The sequence below is a fragment of the Melanerpes formicivorus genome, unplaced genomic scaffold (genome assembly GCF_026170545.1).
Source record: "Melanerpes formicivorus ecotype bairdi unplaced genomic scaffold, bMelFor1.0.p_v2 SCAF_16, whole genome shotgun sequence".
NCBI lineage: Eukaryota > Metazoa > Chordata > Aves > Piciformes > Picidae > Melanerpes > Melanerpes formicivorus.
This window is the reverse complement of record NW_027142368.1, coordinates 8323250-8351153: the sequence shown is the minus strand read 5'-3', so window position 1 is coordinate 8351153 and position 27904 is coordinate 8323250. Positions and strand designations below refer to the sequence as shown.

The 27904-nt window shown below is 37.2% G+C and overlaps 1 protein-coding gene across 6 annotated transcripts in view; it reads right to left on the bottom strand.

Moving 5' to 3' along the window:
* The window catches only part of SBF2 (SET binding factor 2), a 199015-nt gene that overhangs the window by 73220 nt on the left and 97891 nt on the right, over nucleotides 1-27904 (bottom strand). For all 6 annotated transcript variants that reach the window (XM_068148006.1, XM_068148008.1, XM_068148009.1 and 3 more), the window contains exons 7-16: nucleotides 12900-13032; nucleotides 10721-10829; nucleotides 9882-9995; nucleotides 9000-9077; nucleotides 6827-6940; nucleotides 6240-6368; nucleotides 5517-5615; nucleotides 4725-4929; nucleotides 3036-3145; nucleotides 1436-1585 (exon numbers count right to left, since the gene is read on the bottom strand). In XM_068148006.1, coding sequence (XP_068004107.1) covers nucleotides 1436-1585; nucleotides 3036-3145; nucleotides 4725-4929; nucleotides 5517-5615; nucleotides 6240-6368; nucleotides 6827-6940; nucleotides 9000-9077; nucleotides 9882-9995; nucleotides 10721-10829; nucleotides 12900-13032 — 1241 coding nt within the window. The remainder of the gene's footprint in view (nucleotides 1-1435; nucleotides 1586-3035; nucleotides 3146-4724; nucleotides 4930-5516; nucleotides 5616-6239; nucleotides 6369-6826; nucleotides 6941-8999; nucleotides 9078-9881; nucleotides 9996-10720; nucleotides 10830-12899; nucleotides 13033-27904) is intronic.

Below are 27904 nucleotides of genomic sequence, written 5' to 3'. Positions count from 1 at the left end.
CAGCTTGAGACTGTGTCCTCTTGTTCTGGTGCTGGTTGCCTGGGAAAAGAGACCAACCCCCACCTGGCTACAATCTCCCTTCAGGTAGTTGCAGACAGCAGTAAGGTCTCCCCTGAGCCTCCTCTTCTTCAGGCTAAGCAACCCCAGCTCCCTCAGCCTCTCCTCAGAGGGCTTGTGCTCCAAACCCCTCACTAGCTTTGTTGCCTTTCTCTGGACACATTCCAGCAACTCAACATCTTTCCTAAACTGAGGGGCCCAGAACTGGACACAGTACTCAAGGTGTGGCCTAACCAGTGCTGAGTACAGGGCAGAATGACTTCACTGCTCCTGTTGCCCACACTATTCCTGATACTGGCCAGGATGCCACTGGCCTTCTTGGACACCTGGGCACACTACTGGCTCATGTTCAGCCTAGTATCGACTAGTACCACCCCCCCAGGTCCCTTTCTGTCTGGCCGCTCTCCAGCCACTCTGACCCCAGCCTGTAGCACTGCATGGGGTTGTTGTGGCCAATGTGCAGAACCTGTCACTTAAATGTGCTAAATCTCATGCCGCTGGACTCTGCCCATGTGTCCAGCCTGTCAAGGTCCCTCTGCACAGCTCTCCAACCCTCTAACAGATCAACAGCTTTCCCCAGCTTGGTGTCATCTGCAAATTTACTGATGGACTCAATCCCCTCATCCAGATCATCAATAAAGACACTGAACAGGATGGGGGAATATCATACTGAGTACCATACTGAAGACCCTCATGTCTATAAAATATTTCTGACAATGAATTGCCAACAGTAAAGCTGAAACAGAACAATTAGTCAAATGAAAGTCAAAAGAAGTCATCCACATGTTGTGCTCTCCTGGGTAGCTACCACCATACGTTGATGTTCATTCAGTGCAAAGAATATTTAAATTACAATTGAATAACACCTTCTGTGAGCTCCTGACAAACTGAGATGACAAATGTGAAAAGTCAAACTACCATCATGAACCATGGAAGCAGAAAAGTATGCTTTCTTCTTGAAAGTATATTCACACTTATGATGTCAAAGATGACAAATGGGGCTTTTTACTGAGCACTGAGTTACACACATTTTAGGAACTCAGAGTTGAAAAAGACCTGCAAAAGATAACACTCATTCATTACAACTAACATCCATTCAATATTTACCAAAAAAAATTATATCCAAATTATTAATAATGGGAACAGTTTTAGTTCTGTTTTTCCTATCAGGCAGATCTGTATAGACCTGAACACTTTGTTCTTTATCCTTTCAACAACAAACACCTTAAATCCACCATCAGGTAGTACCTGCTACATCACTACGGTACATGCTACCATCATCTAATTGTTTTGATCCTCCACATCACTCTCAACAATTTTTACTTATCACAGTAACCAAACAAAGCCAGTCAAAGAACAAAACCTTCACACACTGTACCTGCAAAGCACAGTTCATCATTCGCACAATGTAGTCAAACTGCTGATGGTCCAGTATAGCTCGATTTTGTTTCACATGCAGGCCTAATTCTTGTGTCAGGCAGTGTCGAGCTGCCTTTCCTTTTAGGGCTCTCAGAGCTGCAGGCAGGGTCTGGAGAGAAGCAAAATCTAACATCACAAAAGTGAAACTAAAGGCACTATTCATAATCAATATCATAAATTCTTTATTAAGAAACTCCAAGTGACAGTATAGTAAATAACAGCTTTGGAAACTACCCATTAGCTTGAATATAAAACTTTTATTAATGGTTGATTTAGCTTGAGTCATTAAGTACTACCAACTTTTCTCATTTAAGAAAAAATGCATTAAAAAACATTTCTCACCTACACTGTAACCAGAAATTATTGAACATGGACAGGCATTGAATAGATAAGAATTCAGAAATGGATTATTGTGCATGAAAGCAAATGTACCGTCCAGGCCAGGCTATGTGTTAGCATATCAAGGGTAACCCCAGCAGGTTTTTTGATAAGCAGTGAATGACAAACGGCTTTAGAAGCAGCACACCTCTCACAGTAGTTAGGCCAGAAGACTGTCAAGCAGTTAGCTTAAAACAGTGCCAACAGACTATTTATGCCAATGTTTTGAAGATGCAGCAAGTGCTGTGGTTATCAGCTGTGGCCTTTTAGACTACATTTAATGGGTGGTAACAGTTAAATTAAAAAAAAAGTAGTCTATTGTCCAAGGACAAATTTACCATGAAACTAGTGAAATTTTCCAATTGCCTCTAAGTTAAAACAGGTTGAAAACTACTGTTACACACACATCAAAACTCTTTAAATGGCTTTAAGACTTTTCCCATGTGCGTTTCCGTAACTTGTAAATCAAGGAATGTACATATCTTGAACACAGCCTCAGAGATACGCAGGTGACACTTTCCTGAGACATAAAAGTTTTTGTTGAAATCAATTCAGTCATTTTCGTATGTAGAATTAGAATGGAGTGTAAGTTTGAGTTGTGCTACGATCAGTAACTGAAAACTCTATGGATAGGATCTACAAAACCTGTCAGCTTCTTAATGTGGAGGGGAAAAAACCCAAAGAACGTCAAGCATGACAACTCACTCGTACTTTTTAATGAGGACAGACGCCAAATACTCAAATACTTACATTCACCTCCAAATTCTATGAAATTGTTGATTTTTAAACTCAGCACAGTTGACAGTACTGAAAGTTTCAAAAGAGCCCTGACAGACACTGAAACACTTCTGTATGCCTTTTGTTCACATCTGATACCGTTAGACTCGCGCACACATCCATATAAAAAAACATGATGTGGGCCACACAATTTATAATGGTAACATAAATTATGGAAAAGGCATCAACACATGGACTAATGCAAACAGGACTTCAAATCCATTAGCTTCATATTACATATAGAATTGCATTTAGATGACTAGTTTGATTGCCATTTCATTCATTTAAATGGTTAATCATTGGTAGTTGAAACAAGACTTCAAAATGTACTTTGTGACAAAGCCAATTTCTTCTCACTCATTAACAGAACAGAGGCTTATTTGAGAAAGTTACAATTTTATTACCTTTTCAGTTTCCAAAAATTTGTTTTCAAAAATGAATGAGATGCAGTTTCTAACAACTTCCAGTCTTTGTGCACTGTTGAAAATTGTACTTCCTTTTTCCATTATGGAAACTGATGAAGAGAAAGAAGAATATACATCTGTGAAAAGTCTTTGGCATGAACCACAAAGAGTATCAGAAAGTTCTTTTAAACACACAAGCAAGTATTTGGAATGTGTTCTCTCTTCTGTTCTGTTAACTAAATATCATTAGTAAGTGTTTACAGATGGGAACAGAATCCTAAATCTTTGGGTTTTCTATACTACCTGAAGAAAAGAGTGCTCAAATTTTAACTAGGGTAGTTGATTCTCTTTACTGCTTGTTCAATTTGTCTCACACAGGCACAAAGACATTCCAACATCTAACATATTAATGAAATAGATAAGTGCCTATAGATTAATTTTAAACATGTGTGTGTGCTGCAGTGAACTACATATCCTTGCATATTTTGTAGCAGTGGATAACTGTTTTTTCCTAAAGAATTCATTGGCCATACCAAGAACTCTGTGACATGGAACACAATTTGACAAACCTGTTCTCTTATGCCCATTCCAATTTGCTGAGATTGAAAGATTATTTTCTTAATACAGTGTTTCACTCTGAATTTTCAGGAAAATTCAGAATGGAAGAATGAACATACTCTTTTTTTCTCTTTAGTATCAAGTAAACAGTCTATAAATACAGAATATGCCCTTCTTGTAGATAATAATAAGCTCCTAGTATCCAAGGATTTCAACACGCTGGACAGGAGGGACTATGACTGTGAAAGCTTCTCCCTGGGGTGGGGGGGAACAAACAACAAAGGAAAAAACAAAAGCAACCCTTGGGAAAACTCTGACATAAAAAGAAACTTAAGAATGAAAGCCTTCTCTTGTCTCTAGCCTTTTAAAGGAAGACAACAGAACACAAGCACACACCCTTTAATTTTTCCCTAAGAGATTCAGTGATACAGTACTGAACAGTAAAGACAGCTGAATAGAGCTTATTCTCTTCTCACATAAACCCAAAGAGGCCAGAAGGAGCCTCAAGAGGCCATCTAGTCCATCATGCTGTCCCTAGACAGGATCAACTCTATCTTTTTTCTCATGTCTGTCTAACATGTTCCCAAAGTTATGTGATAACACAGATTCCATGGCTTCACCACAAATCCATTTGACTCCCTCACACTCCTCATTTCCCAGGTTTTTCCTGACAAGTACTCTAATCTTGTGTTGCAATTAAACCCATCATTTCTTAACATCACAGATCATTGCATCTCTCTTTAACGGCCTCTTGTGTAATGGAAGACTGCTATTATGTGTTCCTTCAGTCTTCTGTTTTTCAGTCTAAACAACTCTCCATCTTTCCTGGTAGGTCACATTCTCCAGACCACTGATCATTCTTGTTGATTTCTTCTGGACTCTCTCCGACAGAACCAAAAATGGTCTGCTGCTCAGACTGTGGATGTTTGATTTCTTAGTCAAGGCTGATGCAAAAGGACTTTTAAAAGTGCAAGGGTCAACAGGCAAGTCTATGTACTAAAGGTTCCTGATATCACTAAAAAAATTGTTCTAGCATTAAAATGAGAAAAGCACATTGCAGTCATGCTAATTATATATTCAAGTTATGAGGTGGGATGACAAATAGGTAAGTCAGGGAACAAGTAAACATACCAACAGGGGGACCTGCTGGAACAACACACTTCTTGTCTCCTCGGGTGGCAGCAGGGGCACCCTGACTCCTTGCAAGGCCTTCCTGGAGGAGCTCCTGCACCCGGCACTCATTGATCCGGGGGAAAGGGAGGATGTGAACGCGCAAGTGGGAGCCCTCTGTGGGCCGTGGCACCTTCTGGAATGCTATGTGGGGATTAGGATTCTCCTGAGGGTCAAAAGCAAAAGGTTAAACACTAATATGCTATGTAGCATTGTCATATGTCTCATCCCATTTTATTGCTATTTTGTGTAACTGCCATACCCAAAAGGTTAAGAAGCCAAGTATCTAACATGTTCATATGACCCTCGATTCATTTTCTGTAACACTTACAGTACTGTTAAAGGCTGGGAAAAATGGAGGGTAGGTTGGCACAACAGAAAGTATTTGCTGAAAATATGCCATATTGGATGTACTGTTTTCATACAGAAAACTGTCGCAAGGCAAGAAAAATAATGTATTTGGCACAGACAGGTTGCAGCAAATAAAGTAACAGTTTATATAGCATATGTGAATACACACTAAGAACACAGAATGCCATGTAGCAGTAGTTAATAGGTAAATCACCAGTGGTACATTAAACTACTTTCATATTCAGAATTGTTGACAGTTAAAGTTCCAGTCTTTTGCCATAACGCAGGTGACTACCACAAGCAGTCAGTTCCATTTTCAGATACTGGATCAATCTCAGAAATGTGAATTTTCCATGTTACTATCTCTCAACTCTAGAAGTGCAGCAGGCATAAGGAACTCACATTTTTGAAGAGCTGTTCTGCAAGTTCTCTAACATGCTTTATCATTTTTGGTGGATTACCTTCCTCAGCTTTAATTCTTTCCACTTCAAAGGCTACCAACTTAAAAAACAAAACAAACAAAAAGGGAAAACATTTATTATTCAACTAAAAATAATTACTTACCTATTTAAATTATGGAATGCCAATCTTAAATTGAAACTGAGCAATTAAACCCAAATACTGACATCTTCTTTCTATCTACAACAACGTCCTACATACCTAAAGTATTCCTTTAACATTTCTAAAACAATAATCCATATTTCTCATGTATTCTACTAATACAGAGAACACAAACCTCTATTTGTACTCTAGATTCATAATTTTTAAAATAAAATTGCCCAGTTTATCTTGTTTAGTGCATAATTTAATATTTATGAATCATTTTCTCATTGCTTCTAATAACACAGTTAAATTTCTATCACATGTTGTGTATCATGAAGTTCCAAATTTGACAGAAGGAACAGCATTGCCGTGATTTGTTCAGCAGTTTAACCTCAATCATATGAGCAGGGCATGATTTTACCAAAGTAAATGTGAAATGCATGCTTAGCAGAAAATGAGGATTGAGAAGTTTAGTATAAACTTAAATTAATAAACAGCGACGATTCACTTCAATAGTTTTTCACATCTTGAAATGCCGTAAGTATGTTTTCATTTCCTTGAGAACACAGAAACAGTTTTTACCTCATCAAAAAGATCACAGACTCTAAAAGGAGGACCCCTCTCTGACACAAAACCAGCAAATGCCATCCCATTGAGAACTTTGGTTAGAAAGTCATTCTCAATTAAGCCTCGCTGCCCCAAGAAGGCTGCCTGCAATAAAGACAGAAAAAAAGTGCATGTATTTTATCAGCAAAGCTGCAGCCAAGAATTTATGTACTAGCAGTTCAACATTGTCACCGGCTTATAGTAATGCACAGTGCTTTCTAATTAAATCTTTTCTATCACCTAGTAGCTTTCTATACCTAAATCCAGGAGTGATGTAACATCTGATGAAGACATTTTATAAATCTCACAAGTAACAAAGTAGGACAATTCCTCAAATTATTTTTTTCTAATTAAGTTTTGATGTTAACTTCGTTTCATCTCTCATCACTATTCCTACAATTAGTTCAACTAAAATGCATTTATACAAAGGTAAGTCAAAAAGGCATGCTTATCATACATAGGTAATTTCATTCTTTAAAATGTTAACACTTTTCATAAGGCAAGCTGATGCGAGTAACATGACACAAACACACACTAAATGTATGTAACTGTTCCTCTTTTACCTTATGGAAATGAATTACTGGTTCAGCATGAATTCTGATCAGCTGAAGACAGGAGCGGTACCCTTGGAAAAGCTGCGCAAATAGCCTAAGGAAGATTGCTCGCACCTCTTTATCCTGTAGGGAGCAATGGAAAATGCTGTCAAAAGTTTTTGGTATTCTTAACTTTTCCACCCTTTGCATAAAGCTATCTGAGAAATAACTACAAACTCACGAACCAATGCAGCAGTGTAGCACAGAAGTGGAGGTATTTGTATACCTATGAAGCCATCTCATACGAGGCTACAGTTTTACTGGCCTGTTTGCAGAGGGCAATGACAGATTTAGTACATATTCATTTGTTCTCTCCTATTGCTCTTTTCTACACTTGCCCCACAGGCCCTGGGCAATGCAAATGCAACTGTTGGAGTGGTCATGTGGTGAACCACATGAAGGGAGAGAAAACTCACACTAAATAAAGAAAAGAGGGTGGTTTAGTCTGGATTTATTTCCTAAAATAAGTGTGGCACTGCAGCACTACACAACCAATGTCATTACTGTGCGCAGGGGCAGCAGGGAACTATAGGAGCCTAAGCTGACACTGCTGCTGCTGTGGGAACAAGGCATGACCAGAGCGATCCTGTGGCTCTGTCAGCTCCAGAGATGGCTTTAAGTTTGCTCAGATAATTGTCTAGGACTCTTCCAAGTTGGGTCTTCATCTGCAATCTACTGCAGCCAAAATAACCCAGGGTTAGTTTAAAAATTTTAAACTGGTAGGTATTTGAAGTCCTGAGTTATTTTTAAGTAAATATGAGAGTGCTTACAGAAAGACTGATGGGCTAATGGAAATGTTGTGAAAAATTTGGAGCAGACTTTGGGCACTCACAGCTTCAGCTGTCTTGGATACAACTAAAGACTGATCAAATCCTGCATCACCCCTGTTATTTCATGTTAGCTCAGGTACTTAGACTGCAGCGATGTTTAAAACTTGAGGTGCTAAAAACTAGTTTACAGCCTCAGATTTCATGTCTCAAAGGACTTTTAAAACAAATTAACTTTAAAAATTACAAGCATTAGAGATTATCTAATCAGGTACATTTATTCTCCACTGGAACATGATCGATGTTATTCTATTTTTAACATAGTTTTGTAAGTGCTCACTTTACTGTGAGGTACTCTCACTACCTTTGTGCTCAGGCTGCTCTGTAGGATTTTAATAGGTACATTTATGCCCTAACTTTTGGGACTACTTGAAAATCTTACAGAAACAACTACGTTTAATAAAAAATTAATTTATAACTTCACTGTTCAAAGTGAGCTCTTAGCTGATAGTTAAAGTGAAATCTGGATGACATTTCCCATCTTTGGTAACAAAAAAATCTCAGAGAAGTAAGAACAATTAATGTTTTACATCTAATACACCTATGCAGAAATTCAATGTGCCTTCTTAAACTGACCAGCACACATTCAGTTCTAGACACTCATCTACAAGTTAACACCAGCATCTTTACCAAGTTGCATTACAACTATTTTAAATCTCAACAACTAGATTTTAGTAGAAAACTTTCTACAGTTTTGTTTGTTTTGTTTTTTTTTACAACTGACAATCACACATAGCATTATTCAGGTTGTGGTTCGTTAAAGCCATTAAACCGTGTATGGTTAAAAATCATCTAACTCCTTTCCCAATACATCCAAATAAACTGTGTATAATAATGGTCATTATTATTGTAAAATCAGTGATTTACGCTTGGCTGAGGCAGCTACCACTCCTATCCTTATTCCTACTTACTCTAAAAATCTAGGTTTGGAATGACATTTTTAATGTTTCTGAATATTTTGCCTGAGTGCTTTTTGTTTGGGACAAGGAGAGAGAACTTAATTTTAATGCAATTTGTCCACTCATGTAAAATGATGCAGTCTAAGAAACAGAGGAGGCACAGATTTAACTCAACAGACAGCACTATTGAAAGAAAACAAGGTACTTCTATATTAATACAGATACGTTCATAAAGGCTTCTAACCTATTAGAATGCTATTAAGAGGGCAGAATGAAAAATCCAAAGGTATTTCTCCACACCACCAGTGCTACTATAAAGAACGTGGATATGGAAAATAAAACAAAGTAGAAGTTCTTAAAACAAAGTTAGTCTAAAATTTCAGCATAAAAAACTCAGACATAACACAGAAATCTTACCAGCATTTTTGAGTGTGATAAAGCTGTTCGTGGGGGAGGGAATGCATAATCTGCTGTTTCCAAATCTGGATGCAAAACCTGGAGAATTTTTTAAACAAAATTTTTTTTCCCTCATTTTGCTGAGGAAAGGAGAAATTACTTTTTTCTTCTTTCTCAAATTAATATTCACTCATAGTAAGAACCTCAAATAATAGATTGAGTTAAATTATGAACACTATGGAAATAAAGGTGGGGTTGATTTCTCGACTTCAGGTTTCTATAAGTCAGCTAGTTATCCAAAACTCCTATTACAGTCAATGAAGCTTGTCAATACAATTAGGGATTTTAGAGTTGATTCATCTGAAGCAAAGTAACAGACAGAAAATTCTTCTCTTTAAGATAAGAGTTGTTCAGATGCCTCCAAGCGAGGTGATTTCTAACTTATGACCATGACAGTAAAGTTCTTTTGGTAGAATCATTATTGAATAGTGGTATATGGGCACAGTACAAATAAAATTCAAAGACTATCTGGTTATTCATTTGTTAAACTTCAAGACAATGTACAGTTGAAATGAGTATAAAAACAGCAAGGAAGCTAAAGGGAATAGTTACAATGTTGCTCAAATACTGAGGTTGAATTCTTATTAAAAAAACCCAACCAAACATTATTAGGAAGGAAATACATTTTAGAATTATGTCATATACATTTTAGAATTAAGTCACTGATGATATCAGCTCTAACTTCACATAGCAAATGCTTCTAAAATCAGGAATATTGACAGGAATCATAGTTTTAATTCTTGTACTTCCAGTGTGTTCAAAAGCATTTTAATACTGAAATTCATTTTTCCTTCTTTAAAAACAGGTGAGAGGGCTGAAAATGGGGTTTGTATCAAAACATACTAGAGAAAGTGCCATTTGAGTTTGATGTAGCAGAGGCTCTGGCAGCTGAGAAAGATGAATACATTCAGGTATTTTAATTGTGCCTCCATCCAGGTCTGCTATGATTACATCTAACTGTAAGGGACAAACAAAAATATTATCAGTAGTAAATACTGTGAGCACAGTTCACAAACTCAACAGTTGCAATTTCAAGATCTGTACATAACTCAAAATAAACAGAACAGTACCAACTTTAATGTATGGTACACTTTTGATAAAGGCAATACTCCAAATAATTCCTATTACTGAATCTAGCCATGAAAAATTAACACAACCCAAAGAAAGTGAAATTAGACCAGACTTTCAAAAGTTGACTTGTGTTTCTGGATGTTCCGGGTATGTGCTAAATGATTCCAGATATTCAATGGGTTGATTGCAAACAAATACAGTAAGGACTACTACAGGTAAAATTACGTGTTTCTAGACCCCTCTGTAACCTTGGGTAAATTTCTCCAAGCACATTCTTAAAAAAACAAGGATAAAATAAAACAACTGAGGACAGATTTGAAAATCCTAAGCAAATTGTTCTAACTCATGACAAATACATAACAATGATGGAGACTGATCCATTCCTTCCCATCCTGCACTAGAACCAAATAATATCCCTCCTATACTTGGTAGTCTCAATGTTTCCACAAAAGAATTGATGCCTACCCCGATTTTCTCCTCCTTGCTTTCTACAAATGTATTTTAAACATGTATGAATTGTTCTTATGAACACCTGTGTTGCAGAGAAAATATCTGCAGCTGAACATCACAAGCTACTTGTGACTATGAGTACACTGAGCAGACATACTTACAAGCTCATGAATGTCATTGCGAAAGACAGAATGGACGCCAATTATGAAAGGAGTTGGTGAGCTGAGAACTTCCAATAGCTGTGCAGGAAGAATTGGGATATAGGGATAACTGTGAAAAGAATAAATAAAATTAAACAAAAGCTTCTGACTATCCTTCCACATAGGACAGCTTTTCTATTAAAAATAAATAAAAATTCTGCCTGCTCTGTATTACATTTACTGAAAATCCCTTCATTTTTAAAACACAAAAGATGAAAGTATTAGTTAAAGAAGTCTCTGTGAAGTGCCATGCTGTTAAATGTACTCATGTAAAAGAGTAAATCTTGTCTCTCTTGATGTGAATCAACAAAGATAAAAGCATCTTTTGCTCCTTGTTCAGACAATAGCTGCCAAGGGAGGGGATGGTGAAAAGACCCTCTGGCATAGACAAGATCATCTCTACACATCAGCTACCTCAGAAAGGGAGGATGGTGAAAAGGACAATGGATTCACCACCGGGACACATAGCTAAAAAACCCTGTGACTAAAAATCGGTATAAAAGACCTGAGCAATGCCTGCTCAGGAAAAGAAAGGTAAGAAAATAAAAGGAGAGAAAAGGACAGACACAGGAGAAAAGACATCACCATGTAGCCTGGAAGCAGCAGGCCAGGAGGAAGCCTCTCTCCATGACCTAAGTTCTGCCTGCTGCAACTCATGGAGCTGAAGAGGCTGCTCAGAGAAGGACTTGGACTTTGGGACCTCTCCCTCCCATCCTCCAGTAGAGGACAGCACAGCCAATAAGGATGACATCTCCAAGCCAAAGTGGCAGCACCCTTCCTCCACCGACCCAAACCATCCTGGGGTGGGGGGGTATGGTAATATAATTCCTTTCCTCTTCTCTCTCCCTCTCTATTTTTTCCCTGTCTCTCTCCCTTCTTCTGTTCTGTCCACTTTATTCTGTTAATAATTAGCCTCACTCTTGATATTTTGGCCTTGTTTGTGCCTCTGATTTCATAACATGGGAATATTCAGAAGAACTGAGTCTCCTTCCCCTCTCCAGACCAAGACAACTGTCATGTAAGCTTCAGAAATAATTGTATTATATGGTGCTCCATTTAGTGTATTTTGTGTAATTTTGCAAAATTTTATTAGTGTATAATTTGTATTAGTGTATTTTGCAAAATAAGAGAAGCTTGTATGTCATACATCTGTAATATTCATAGTCATGTTACATTGACATGGTATTTGTCCACAACTTTCAGGTAACCAGGAAGAGTAAATTTATGGGCAATACATTCATTTTAAAGACATGACTAGTTTTTGGCCAGGGAAATACAATTAAACCTTTTGTGAAACATCATTACGTTAGAAATCCTTAAAATAAACACTTTTGTTTTGATATTGAAATGACCACTAACCCTTATGTAGGGAACACTGTATTTCAGATACTGTTTACTTGATTTTACCACATAAAAAAACAAATAAATTACTGTTTCCATCAGAGCAACATGAAAATCTGATTCTAAATTGATCAATAGACTTAAACATCAAAATGAAGGTTAATAAAAAATTATAGCCATTGTTATTTTAGCATTAAGAAACATATTCCAGAACTCACTTCCAATTTTTTTTTCCCTTTCGTATTCTGTATTAAAATGAAATCTAGATCTGGAATATTTTAAATAAAAACATGCTATTAAAATACAAGCATCTACTGAGACCTGTGACCAAAATTAGATGTCACCTTCCTACAAAGAACCAAATAGCTTGACACTACATTTTCCATTTCAAAATACTAGATTCAGATGTTGCTTTTTAGAGAGGATTAATTTGTTCAGTCTCTGGTGACATTTGTCAGCAACCTAAAAGTGTGACAAACTAATGTAGGTGTTATAGCTGCATGGTCTTTCAGGTTGTAAAGGGCCTTAAGGAGGTCATTTAGTCCAAGGTAATGCTCAAGATCAAGTTGTCCTGGGTTCTGTCCAGGTGGTTCCTGAAATCCAACAACCCATTCTGTGATTCATGATGCAATTAGATTTTTTTTATTAAACATGTACAGACTCAGACTTGTATTTGCATTCTTAAAAACCTTTGCTTATTTGAGCGAAATCAGCACAACTCCTTTTGTTAAGGAAAAGAAAATGTAAGTTATAAAATTGGTTGTAAATTTAGTCAGAGTTCAAAGAAAACTCAACTCACCTGTATTTGAGGGGAAACATCAGAGACTCCAGCGCCCTACAGGCATCACTGAGCCTCTGAAAACTTGCTGAATGAAAGAGAACCTTATTTTCTGTAAGCACGGCACAGAATAAGCTGAGGACATTTTGGATTCCTTAAAAGCAAAACAAAATAAAAAAAAACCTGTGACAATGTCCTAGAAGAAGGATCAAAATGACAAAATGCAGCATTTTCAGGAGGAGTTTTCAGAAAGCATACGATAAACACATAGTTTGTCAAACCCTAAGTTTTTCTACCTTTTACTTAACAAGGTCATCTTCCTTCCTATTTTTCAGGTTGCTAACATACTATCTGAATGCATTTCAAATACATCATATCACAGCTCTCTTTCAATACCACTTTCAAGGATTTCCTCTTCTCAGCACAAATTCCAGCAACGTTTAATAATGACTTCAAAAAGTACTATGTGTATTTTCTGCATAGCCTTCTGTCTATCTAGAATTCATTTCCAGTCACTGATCCAGACTTAACGTCTAAACATTTATATACTTGCACCAGGAAACCCCCATACAATCATACCATTGAGCTGAAAAGAAAATGACGAAGGCTTCCTAGTAAATGCATACACACTTAATCCATGGAGAGCATTCTAGGAGTCACAAGCTTAAAGAAATGCAGTAACAGTGTGCATGCCATTGAAAAGATACACTGAAGAGCTGACTGTTTAAACAAGCCCTACTAGATTTAGGGTAAGACTCATGAATCAGATGGTGGTTCATGACAAAGACAATATAATTTACCTAGGGGAGAGCCATGTGCTTTCAGGGAAAACCAAAAATACACTTCCTTTGAAACAAAGTCCCATCCTGAGGAGCAGACATGTCTGAGATATGCAAGATATGCTGAAATTTATGAAATTTCCTGAAATATGCTGGAATGTATGATGTTTCCCTGAGGGCATAGCTTGTGTTATCAGTGAGACAGCCGGCATTACCTTTAGAAAGCTACTGCTTATCTTGAAATAATCTTCCCAATAAGACGTGTGACTACTGAGTGCCTCCATATTCGTAAAATGATTAACACTTTGTTTTGCTCAAGTAATTTTTGTTATATGTTTTGACAATACACTTTTTTCTGTGATGTTGTATGAAAATTCACTTTGATGGATGGAGCTTGGTTCACGAATATAAGGGGAAGAGAACTTGGAGAGGGTTGTTGAGAAAAGACTTAAATTTTATGATGAACAAGTCAAACAGTAACCTAACAGCTTGTGCATCTCAAATTCCATTCTCCAAGAACCCTAAGGACAGACTCATAAAATCAAAGACTCAAGAGGACTCAAGGACATCAGGCTTTGTTATAATGCTGAGTTACTGTTGCAAGTATTTGCTATTGTTTTCAGTGGCACAATTAATATTGTCCTAGGCTAAAACAAACTGCTTTGCAATACACAATGTAAGGACAATGTTTAAAAGAAAATAATTGAACTAGATTTCTCATGTGCATGAAATAGCACTCAGCAGTGAATGTTTAGAAGCTAATTTGAAATACTGTCCTGTCTTGTGTATGTACAATGGCATGCATGTATTTAAACACAAAGTTAGAAACTTCTGCTTGTTTAAAAACCAAACTTAGTAAGAAATTAGAAACCAAATTTCTCCTTTCTTATCCAAAATTGCCTTTTCTATGCAAAATTGTCCTTGGTCCTTTCCCAGATTTTAAAGCTTGACTTGGAGTATAGATTTTGTTCTCAAACTAAGTGGGCTTTGTACACCATTTTATTCCATACTGAAAGTCTTACTAAGAAAGTTAGGAATGTTGTTTGTTTGTCTCAAATCATCAACACTTTTCCCCTATAGTCTTATACAAACAGTCTCAAATAATCCTCTATAATGCTATAAAATTCTGGCAGGTATTACTGAAGAGAATAATATCTTTAAAAAATTACAACTATTCACAACATTTGGCACAACTGAATTCTCTAAGGAAACTCCTATTATGATCAAAATATCTGTAACTAAAGATTCCTGAAAGAGATGGCTTTCTGTTCAGCACATTTTAAAACTGTGACCTAGGCTGAGAGGTAACAGTTCTAAAATATCTTCTGGATATTACTGACATTGAACTCTGAATTAAACCAGTTCTTTACTGAAAGTATTCAATTGAAATCAAGCTATGTAAAAACCCACACCTTCCTAAAGACATGACAGTCTCCTGCTGTAGGTTACGATGCTTCAAGAATCTAGGAGGAGTATCTTCATTCTAATATCTTTAAAAGTCCTAAAACTTATCCAGTATCAGCATTTTTCGCTTGAAATACCTTCTGAATACAGACTTCCTCATCAGATATCAAAATAATACACTATCCTCAATAGTACATAATAAATGAGTAGTAGTCATGAGGTCTTGAATGACAGGTTGGACTTGATGATCTTTGAAGTCTTTTCCAACCTTATTGATTCTATGATGATTCTATGAACACCCCATAAAAATTGTAATAAAACATATGAATGAAGTGGAAACCAAGATTCTTGCTGATGTGTAAGGAGGACACTGTCATTCTAAACAGCTGTTCATAAACCACTCTTTCTAGTATTGTATGTGCCCATGAAGCCAAGACAAAATATAAATTGATTTCTTGGTTCTGTTAAAAAAATTTAGAACACAGTGGCTGCAAAGCACAAGACCACAGTCCCCTGGGGACTATTAAAATGATACACAAGTGTACAGTTAGAGGTAATGATCATGTTCATATATAGCATTAACCTGTATGTCTGTCTGATTTTTACCTTCACCACTGTAAGATCTTTCTAAAACTCAAGGGGGAAAAAAAAGGCACAACAACAGGTTTATCACCTGAAATCAACTACAGAAGCACGTGGTTCGCAAGCTCTACTTTCCTCCCATGGTTTTATTAAGAGAACAAAGGGACTACTCAGTTTGCCCTCCACAAAAACATTTCTCTTTGTAGCTTACTCAGCATCAATATAGTTCAATATTTAAGACGACTATCTTTAGCAGCTATCGCCCATATATGAACTTGATGCCATATAGAAGAATATCGATTGAAACAGAATTTTATTACATTCCACTACTCAGTGTTTTAGATGTTCACTGCATTTCCACTGAGTGAAGCACCCCAGACAGCTTCTTTGGCACCAGTTGCTTTCCTTCTCTCTCTCTCCTTCTTCCTTTTTTGACATTTAATATTCTGTATCACAGTATCACAGTATCATTTAGGTTGGAAAGGACCTCAAGGATCATCGAGTCCAACCTATCAACACAGACCCCATGACTAGACCATGGCACCAAGTGCCACGTCCAATCTCCCCTTGAACGCCTCCAGGGTCGACAACTCAACCACCTCCCTGGGCAACCCGTTCCAATGACGAATGACTCGCTCGGTGAAGAACTTCCTCCTCACCTCGAGTCTAAACCTCCCCTGGCACAGCTTGAGACTGTGTCCCCTTGTTCTGGTGCTGGTTGCCTGGGAGAAGAGGCCAACCCCTTCCTGGCTACAACCACCTTTCAGGTAGTTGTAGAGGGCAATGAGGTCATCCCTGAGCCTCCTCTTGTATACAATACAAGAATATAAACCAAATAAAATTAAGTGCATAATAAAGACAACTACTCTATAATTTTCTTATGTCCAAGATGATAGTCACTAACTCAATGCAAAATTATTGCTGCACACATATTTGAAATATATGTGTCCAGGAATATTGGCAATATAATGACTGTGATTACTCTCCTTTTGTAAACCACTCATGAAACTGACTAAGCCACCAAGGTGTTGTTTCAAGGTCTTGAATGTTTCTTACTGAAAAAACCCCAACCCCCCAAAAACACCAATTCCAAATAATAGCCTGAGCACAGTTTCCTCATGCTACACAACACAATCGTGTCTGTCTGTAACCTTGAACCATGCACAGGTCTTCAGACTCCACACTACATCCGATGCTAATTTGTCAGGGCATAAATAGACAACATGAAAAACAACAAACAAGTTGATTTTTACAGATTACTCTTTTGCCATCTACAGACAGACATCCTGTAAAATATTATACATATGCTGGAAATTTTTGAATGGAGGCTTCCTGACCTTCACTGTTTTCAAGTATTTAAAGAACCTGTAATTTGTACTAAATTATCTGACATCCTACATCAACAAATGTATCATTCTCCTGCTTCCTGTTGTTCTAGAATTTAAGTATTTATTTAGGCATGATTAAAAAAACCCCAAACACAATGTGTACTTGACAAATTATTAACTGTCCTCTATACTGCATGAAAACAAAGTATTATCACTAACTTCTTCAGACCTTTGCAAAGAGTTATAAACACAGATTTGGAAACTCAACTAGTTGAATACATTATTATGCCAATATGCCATTCTCCAATTACTGGACACAAGAAAAAGCTTAAGAGACAAAATAATCCATAATTTAGCCAGAGTAATCCAGGAAATGGGTCAACAAAGACTGAAAAGCCTTTCTGAAAAGCTACTAGGGAGCACACAGTACAAGTTCTGTGCCAGGCAGTATCAAGCTCTAAAGATAACCAGGGGGAAAAAACAGAGAAAAACAAAACTCTTTTCATTTTTATTTTTAGATGTAGCTGCACAGCGCTGTTAATGAACAAAATACATCTTAACTAAAGAATAAGAGGCAACAAATGTACTTGGATACTGACACAGGTAATCCTTGCCAAATTGCATTTGTTTATCAAAAAATTATACAACGTCTCCAGTAAACTGCACACAGTTAAACCCTCAGAGGTGCTCTTACTCAGTTCTGGATCAATTCACCCTTAGTAAATATGCAGTTCTGTTACTAGAGTAGGACTGCACTGCACACTACATGATCAAACCATAGCCAAACTTGCTCACAAATAGGGAACAACTGAGCTGTGCCAGCAGAGAGTTTTGTAAGGGTTAATTTAACCTGTTTTCTGTCTGAGTAACAGAGAATATGAGTCAGGTAAGTATCCCAAGAGATTAACTTATTTGGTCTTTGTGTCAGACTAAGGAGGAAGCACAGAGCCCTCATCTAAGACTCCCTCAAACAACTGAACATTTCATAAAGCGGTTGTGCTAATTTATGGGCACACAGAAGCAAACATGGGTATTACACAGAGTACTGAAATCAAAATACATTGTTAGAGATAAACTTTGTTTTAGAACTGAAGGAAGGGCAGTTTCTCCACAAACCAGCCTTTGGGGAGGGGTGAGAAGAGATAAAGAATACCTTAAGAGCCAACTAATTAAATAACATATCAAAGAGACTGTGAAAATGAGTATATATATATAAAAGATCTCTTCAGTGGATGGATAAACATTCCTACCACTATTGCCCCCCCAAAGCTTAACAGTATCAACTGTGTTCTGTCAAGGCTGAGTGAAGCAGATGGTTGTTATCCAAACCCCAAATTACACAGGCACAAGGAAACAGGGATTAAGCACTGTATATGATTTATTTAGGAAGACAAACAGTGATGTCTGTCATTTGCATGTTGTTAACACTTCATCATTACCAATTTCATTAAATCCCTCTGCAGACCTACTGAAAGGAGCAGCATGAGCTCTCTGAATTTATTGAGCCTTCAAACACAACTCTGCCAATACACTGGATAAACATCATCAGCAATTACTTTTTTTTTTTTCCTCCAAGAGTCAATGATACATCTAAAGAAAATTAATAGTAAAATATTTAGACAATAAGGTTTCCATCCCTGAAAAGGTAAGTGCAATACTGTTTCATATACACAGTTTTAAAGCTATACATATACAAAAGTGAGACTGATATGCTCAGGATTTATATGAGTGAGTTTTCTCAGTAAAGCAGACAACCAGTGGCTTCATATATAGAAAGTACTCACATGGCAGGAAGGTAAAACTAAACTGACATGAAATTAAGGACTTCAAATTATATAAACTTCACATGTATTACCAATTGTAGGTTTGCAAGCAAGTTTTTATGTCTGACTCATACAGATGTGCTTAATAAGGGCTACTAAAAGTGCATTTAGTTACTTATTTTAAATGTTGGATTTTGGTTGGGCTTTGTGTTTTGTTTTTCTGAACATGCACCAAAACCAAATTCCAGTAAAAAATAAATGCCAAGCAAATGTCAAAGTAGGTTTTACACATAAAATTAAATTCAGAGCTGTTATGGGGACTACAATCTTCAATGAATCAAATGAGTGATTACTTTTTTTCCTCCTACAGGGAGGGCAGTTAGCACTGTTCTTAATATTGAACTGTTAACTATCAGATGAAAACAGAAGTTTTGGTTCTCTTACTGTCTTTATACATACATAGGCACCAACATTTGAGTAATAGTCTGTTCTGCTGAAATATGATTTATTTTCACATCTCAACTTCTACTTGGTTAGCTAGTAAGATACCTAGAATAAGAAGCTATTTGACCTGAATATTTATCCCATAAGTATGCAGTATTCCAGCAACAGACTGTACAAAATTAGTACAGAATTTCTGTACTCATGGGTCCATACTAACCAAAACTCAAGAATTTTTGGTGAACTGATGAACTGAAATGCTGCCTATGTAGGGCTGGAGACGTTTTTATAGGTAAGTGCCCTTCTTTGGAACTGCCTTGTTAAGAAACATTGATTTATTTTTCTGCAAAACCACCTCTCCCACATATACCAGAAGGTACAGTGGAAAAATAAGCACATGTATTTACAGCAGCTTGATTAGCCAAAATTACCTTTCTTTATTGTAATAGCAAAACTAAAATCATAATTTGATGTGAAGAAGAAATTATTTGCAATTGGTGACTTAAGTAATAAAAAATAGATACTGCAATGTGCCAACTCTGCAAATCAATTCATGCATGGCAAATGATCTGAAAGTAGAGAAGGATTTCTGTTCCACCACCACAAAGCACTTTAAACTTCAAAAAGAGCATTAAAGATTTTTCAAACAACCCAACTGTTTTTTACAATTTCACATTAGAACCCAGGAAAACTGTTACAACAAAGTACTCCATTTTCTAAGCACAGACTCAACACCGTGGCAGGATGAATAGAAAGCAAAGTCCTAACTGTGGCTTCTTAGAGACTATTGTTAATTAGCTTCGATGTAGATTTCCAAAGTATCCAATCTAATAGGAAGTGGCACTTCAAAATGCAATCACTGTATTTATCTCATCATTCTAAACCTCAACAATCCATTAACTGTCTGGGAATAAAGCCTGAACAACATTTACACACTAATGGCAGCCTTTTTATGGGACTTAAACATCAAACTCAGGTAGCACCAGAAACCTGGTACAGCGATGTCCACTCACAGACACCAGCATATCACAGAACCTCATCTTGACACCTTAATCTTTATTTACTTACAGCCACCATGTGAAAACCATAAATACTGAAGGCATGAAGTCAGTTCATTCCACTTTGACCAACACAAGAAGCACATAAAAATGACTTTTTACCTTGATAGTGGATATTTTTACCATCTTTGTGGCTACAAACAGAAAAGCAAGTCTCACGTGATTTGAATCAAGCTACAATGACAACTATTAGATAAATACATAGCTTATTAATTTACATCAAATTTTAAAAGCAATTATTTTACTCAGCTAAAAATAAAGCTGACAGGCAAAACGGAGAATTAAACACTCAAAACTATGAGTAGCTGCAATATGACAAAGACATATGGAAAAGACTGCCATGTGCAATGGATTGCAAAATATTCTTAGCAGAAATAATGCAAATTAAATCCTGATGGAGCAAATGGATTCTCGTAATTTGACTGGATTCACTTAAAGTAGAAAAATGTCTTTCAAGAAAACAATGCAGAGCGACAGTAATACCATAATGCTCCTTAGAAAGAAAATATTTAAGAATGAGAAGAGTATTGTCATTCTTGAAGTGTACACAGGAAAAACGGTCAAGGATACAGGAGAAACTGCAAACGTATCTGTTTCCTGTCTAAGGACTACAGAGGCTTTCTCAAGGAACTTAACTACAGAAGCATTATATTAATGTGATCAAATAAATGCAAAGACAAGAAGAGAGATGACTGATCAGGACATTCTGCTAAGAGCTATCCTCAGCCACTGTTGGTTGACATTCATGGAGCATAAACACACAAATATTCAACTGAGAAAACTGAAACACTGTAGACTTGAAAGAATTTTACACTATGCTTTATTTTCCTAAAGGACTGTACTTGGATCCTCTGCAAAACACTTAGCAATCTTTAAAAATTAGTTCTTTGTGAGATAGTCTGAGATTTTCCTGATCTCCTGAGATAGTCATACCTCATCTAAATAGATGCACTGCAACTAAATAAAATTATAGAATGGCTTGCATGGGAAGAGACCTCCAAAGGTCACCTAGTCCAAACCCCGTAGCAGTGAGCAGGGACATCCTCCACAAAAGCAGGTTGCTCAGAGCATTGTTGACCCTCACTTGATGATATCCAGGGATATGGCCTCAACTACTTCCCTGGGCAACCTGTTCCAAATATTCCACCATCCCCATGGTAAAGAACTTGTGCCTAACATCCAATCTAAATCTACTCTTCTCTAATTTAAAATCATTTGGCCCTCATCTTGTCACTACAGGCCTTTGGAAACTGTTCATCTTTAGCTTTATTGTAGGTCCCCTTCAGGTACTCAAGGCTGCTATTGGGTCTCCCCAGAGCATTTTCTTCTTCAGGCTGAACAACCCTACTTCCCTCAGCCTGTCCTCATAGGAGAGCTCCAGCCCTCTGATCATTTTTGTGGCCCTCTGGACCTATTCCATGAGGTCCACGTCCTTCCTGTGTTAAGGGCCTGAGAGCTCGACACAGTACTCCAGATGAAGTCTTACCAGAGCAAAGTGGCAGAATCACTTCCTTTGACCTGCTGGCCATACTGCTTTTAATGCAGCCTAGGATGTTATTTGCCTTCTGGGCTGCAAGTGCACATGGTTGGTTCATGTCCAGCTCCTCATTCACCAGAACTCCCAAGTCCTTTTCTGCAGGGCTGCTCAATTTTATCATCCTCCAGCTTGTACTGATATCTAGGATTACCACAACCTAGGTGCAGGACCTTACACTTTGCCTAATCAAACCTAATGAGAAGTAAGACTTTAAACACGATTTTACAAGGATAAATATATGGAAAGAAATTTCTACAGAATTGTTTTTCTTTTCTTCTCAGCACAAGTATTAACACTGAAGGCTTGCAAGGTCTTATGATTTAACTGTTACCAAGTTTGTTTCAGAATTACGAGAAAAGTTATTTCTGCATTCACAGGAAAAGTAGAGAGCAAAGTAATCTGTTCTGATCAGGATCTGCTTCAGTATTTCCTATAAGCAAAGATAAGCTGTTGCCATTTTGAAATTTGTTTGTTAGACATTTGCTTTTTGGAGTTTACATTTTGCTCATCTCTGGAAAACCGCAATTTCTTTTTGCTCTCCTTAGAGGTGTTTTCTGAAGTCCTACTACAAACAGAAAATGAGTTTCGAGTATCCCAAAGACATGGTCACTTAGTGTAAATATAAAATTCACCTCACTGTTATACAGCCAACAGTAAGATAAAATCTTACTATTTTTTAATCTTATTTGAAAAGTTTCTTTTAAAAAACATTAACTCATTCACTACAGCAGCTTAAAAAATACACAGCTTCAAGTTTCTTTAACAGCAATATGTCAGACAATGTTAAGAAAATTCTGTATCTCAGAAAGAAAAGTTAACTACTGCATATTGTCTCCTTAAAAGAAGCGTTAGTAACACATGGTCAGGCTGGATAAAAAGCAAATATCTCATTTTGTGTGCTGCATTACTCTGCAAAAGAGTGAAGAGTGCAAGAAATACTGTTCAGTGACTCCCACCACCTCTCAGAATTCTGTCCACTGATACCACAGCATCAGCATGACACCAGTAGATGACTAAGTGCTCAACATATCCACACATGCTGAACAGATGCAAGCCAACTGAGCAGCATGTACTGCAGGAAGTCTGACATGACCCAACTGTAAGCTGCTCCAGTGGTTGCTATTGAAAGAGATGGCCTTATCCCACCCAACTGCTGCTTCTTTCTCTACAACTGCATTAAAGCTCACAAGAGCTAGTTAAGGCTGGAAGAGGTACAGATCTGTTCTCACGGTAGCATTTGGCTATTGAACTGATTCAACCGCAGCATCAAAACACAACCTGAGACTGCTGACAGAAAAATTGACTTTCCCCCCTAACACCCTCAAAAATTTTCTGTTAACTTGGTGAGATAAAAATAGCTCAGCATGTGTCCCTGCTCAGCCAAGCACCACTCCTGAACAGATGGGGCAGGACTGTGAAACTGGAAACGGACATTCGCAAATGGGATCAACTCCCTGATAGTTTATGCTGCTGGGAAAACAAAGCCTCAGTGACTGTCCACTAAGTTCAGTTACTTGGGAGTGCAGAAGTGTTCCCATGCAAAATTCACCATTGCAATATCCCTTTATTTCCAGCAGCATTTAAAAGAGTATTTATTTTTTGTTCTGCTGTCGCAGCAGTAAGGGCCCCTTAGCCCTAAATGCCATACCAAATCCCTTGGTAATCTATTTGTTCTCTGACAGACTACACAAATCTACTTGGAAAGCTTAAATGGCAAATTCTCTTTTGCTGGGTTATGGAGCTAATCACAGCTCAGTGGCCACTGAGATTTAAACTGAAAGTACAATATAAGCCAGCAGCATCCCCTCATGCAACATGTGGTGCCAGGTTCCATAGGCTGGAGAATACACAGTTTATTAAGATCAAAGAGTGATTAGAAGTATCTTGACTATATACTACAATAAATCTATTTAATTTAGTGACACATGCTGCTACATTCCAACAAAGGGTATCCCATCACACAATACATGACATCTCATGGTAAGAAAAGAAACTGAGTTGGATAAGAATGTTGTAGACAACCTGACAGATGTAAACAATGTTCAGGTTGATATCACCGAAGTCTCATAACAAACATGAGCTGTGGAAAGAACACTGCAGTGATGCTTAGTATCTGTCCCAGTTACAGGTATTACTATATTGAAAATACTGTATTGGGTCTCTTCTTAAGTAGTGCAGATTGTTATTTCTTATTGCTTGGCTGCCCTTGCTATATTTCTGAACATAATGAAACATTAAAATATAGACAGTCCTTGCTCTGTGTTGAAGGCACTAGGATTTTCTTAGTCAACAAGTTGAAGCCAGATCCCTTACTGACTGTGCAGTGACCCTTTCATAATGTTTCCCAGCCATACAAATACACATATATATTTATCAGGAATGTCTTTTCCCATTTACACAGTAATTCAATATAGTCATTTGCTGGCATGAAGTGCATTACATGAGAAGCTGAACATTGTATCTCCTCTAAACCAGAATTAAAATGAGAAACTATTACATTACAGAAAACATTCCTCAAAGTGTCAAATGTAGTCAAACACAAAAATTCTGGGTATTTTATTATATCCTGGATTTAAAAACATGGGACTGAATGGTCTATAAACAGTGGAAGAGTCCAGATTGTTGTCATCATGACTATATCAGACAATCCCAATTTGATCAAGTTTCATCTTAAATATAATGACACTTCTTGTCACTACTACTCAAAACAGAAGGTGTTTCAGAATATTTCTCCTCCTATGGTAAAAAAAATAAATCTTTTAACTTCAATGACTTGTGATCTTTTTATATGAGCTTGTTCTTTACGCTTCATTTTCTGTAGCTTAATCAGAAACTCCTCTGAACAATACAGACAAAAAGCAGCAAATGGTAATACATATGGTCTATGATATGGAGCAAAACAAAAGGATAAAACATAGCAGAAAACCCTAACACTGTTCAGAAAGCATGCCTATTTTACTGGAAAAACAAACTAGAGGCAAGTGCTATTCCTGTATCACTAGCCAATGAGTATCCCTTAACAATTAAGTCAGTGTTGATTTAGCATATGTTGAACTTTACTGTCTTCTGAAACTGAAGGATTATTTGAGTATCCAAGTAGTTCCATTAATAGTACTAAAAGTGAAACACTTTTAACACTGTTGGGCCCTGTCTCAAACAACACTGTGTAGTCCCCCTGTCCATAATACTCTGCTTGACTTACTAAAAGCTAAAAACCAACAAGAGCAAAAGTTTAAATAAAGACTGTCTCTGAAGGAGCAAGAAGGTAGTTTATGCTAGCTCAACCATATGAAAGTCAAATTCCAGGGTCACTGAGAACAGACATTGAAACCTGCATAGGCAAGCACAAGACTGAAAAAAGTGAGTTGTGTTTCCAGAAAAGGCAAAATACTTGCAACCTGCAAGTATTCTGGAAAACATCACCTTGCTACTTCAGCCCTCCCTTACACTGGAAGAAGAAAATAAGTTAAAAACTTATGATGAAGGGCACTTACAGCAGTGTCTTATGATCTTGCATGAGTGTGTGCTTGTTTCCAAATATTTAAGCGCTCTTGCTCTTAATCTACATGTAATACTCCACTAAACTTTTCAGTCTCTCCTCTGCATAGGGTAACTGCCTTGTAAATTAGTCACCTTTGACAGTTCTGATAATATTGCATACTTTGGGTCTATATGTCTCCACCAATTTTCACCCTAAATTGTGACAGTCAGTTGATTACAAGATCTTCCTCCTCTTCAGCAACATGAAATATCTCACACTTGAGCTTTTCTACTACCTACTGGTGTTGAGGTCTGACTCAGCACAGTGATGTTATTTTTTTTAACATAGAACTGAAACAAAAAGTAATAGATGATCTCCACCAGACCATTTCTCTGCATTCTCCATAGGTCAACAGTTACTGAACTGTGGGATCTTTATCTTTATGATAGATAAACAATTGTGCTCCAGTAGTTCACATCATAATTTCTGAGGCAGTGTGTTGGGAAGCAGTAAAATGTTGGAAACATTAACAGATTAAGCCAGCTGTAGTGCAGCACGCTAGGAGCCTGACCACTGTGTATATTTTAAGATCAAGAAAGATCTCTTCCTCAGGATCAAACTATACCAAGCAGGTAGTGGTGGATGGCTGCATATCCTGTAGGATTTGCAGAGTTCAATTTTTAGCAACAAAGAACTAATACCAAAAACGTATTTCTCAAGACTTTTAAAAGGTAAATTGAAAATTGAAGAGCCACCAGCTGCCAGGGACCAAAAATGGCACACTGTTCCAAACAAAAGGCAAGGCAGGTGTCTGAGCTTAAGTGAAGCACCCAAGTGATAAGGTCAACAAGCTCCTCCTTGCAATCTTTCATACATCTCTTTCCTCAAGAGTCTGAGCCATGGTTGCACAACTGTGCCACATGAATGCTGACCTTGAGTACAGGAATCTCAGCCCTGCAAGGAAAAGTTTGGGGGCCTGTTGACGTGATCAGGGCCCTGAAATCAGCTCTCAAAGGAAACACAAGTAAGAACCAAGGACAGAGCCTGCTGAACTCATCTGCCTAAGCAGAGACTTCAAGTCTCCCAAGAACAAAATGTACACTGAACATTACTGGCAAAACTATATAACCATTTTAAAAATGTGGGTGCTAATGAGCTAATCAAAATTGTAAAGTGCAAGTCTGTCAGTTTAAAAATCCCTCTGCATGCACAAGTATCTGCTCCCAAACAGTGATGGAGTAGCATACCTTCATTAGAAAATAAATTACAACAGCATTATTTAAATAAGTAAGATTTCCCCTCCAATTTAATTTTTAACACACAAAACAAGTTTAAACTATGTTAAAAAATAGTGTGTGGGGGTGTGTATATACATATATATATATTTAAAGACCCATCTTTTTAATTTATTCTTAACAAATCAAATGACTGAAAAATGAGAAATCACAAAATTTCTTTTATTTCTGTACTCTTTGATAGTCCACCCTCCAAAAAAAATCATGAACATGTATGACACTATATATATGATCCCATCTTTTTGTTATGAATGGACCTATCACTGTGTAACAGCAATGGGTTTTGGCTCCATGACTGCTTAAACCAATAAAAATCATCACTGTCATTGTTCACCATGGAAAATCATTCACTTGAATTTGCTTGCTTGTGTTAAGTTAATTTTAAGCAGCTCTCTGAAGTACCTGAGAGTATCTGCTCCAGTGCAAAAGAAAGTTAGGAACATGTGAGCAGGCAGAAAGAACAGATAGTACTCTGAACTTCCCAGTCTCAAGCCACAGTCTTTAATGTTGGACTTGAATAACCACATTTAAAAAAATACCTGTCACCAGTACTACTAATGCTAGAGTGGAGCATTTGAAACTGCTTGTACTCTGTACTTGTTTTACAGGCTTCATATACTGCCTAACAGTATATACACACATGCTAGATTGAAAGGATTTCAAGAGATGTTGAAAGGTTGAAGGATAAAGACAGTTAACTCTTTTGTATAACTTCTGTCATAGGTTGGGCAAACGAAGACAAGCTTGCCAAGCAACCAACTCAACTTAGCATTACCGTTCATCTTCATCCTGTTTCAGCTATTTAATCTTTATTCTACCCAGCCCTGAATTCAAAAGTACTCTTACCTTATGTCTTCATCCAGAAGATTCAAAGGTTTCAATTTTGCCACTGGAAAAATTACTTTCTTTGTAACACCAAAAGTCAGCCTGAGTTCTACTGCAAATATTTGAGCAATGAACCAAAGATATAAGGAGGAAAGAAGCATAGACAAATGAAATAGTACAGAGGAAATAAGGGGATAGAAAAACAGTCGAGACAAGAGACTAAACAAGCAAAAGAGGAAGGAAAACATGTATTTGATTATGTTTGGAAAGCAGGGCAAAACATTAATTCTTCAAGAAAACCTATTTCCATCATTGTTGTGTGAACCTTAGCAGTGTGATTCATGCTACCTGTTCTTGAAACATCCAAACATTAAAAGTCATAGTTCTTACTTTGGTACTCAGGTCCCTAATATAATTTTTTTGTCTTAGGTTCTTTGATAATAATATGCTCATTGGGGAGATGTAGGTTTATGTCTCAGATACAAATGACTCAATATGGCAGTTCTGTATAACCATACTGCCAGCAGATTGAG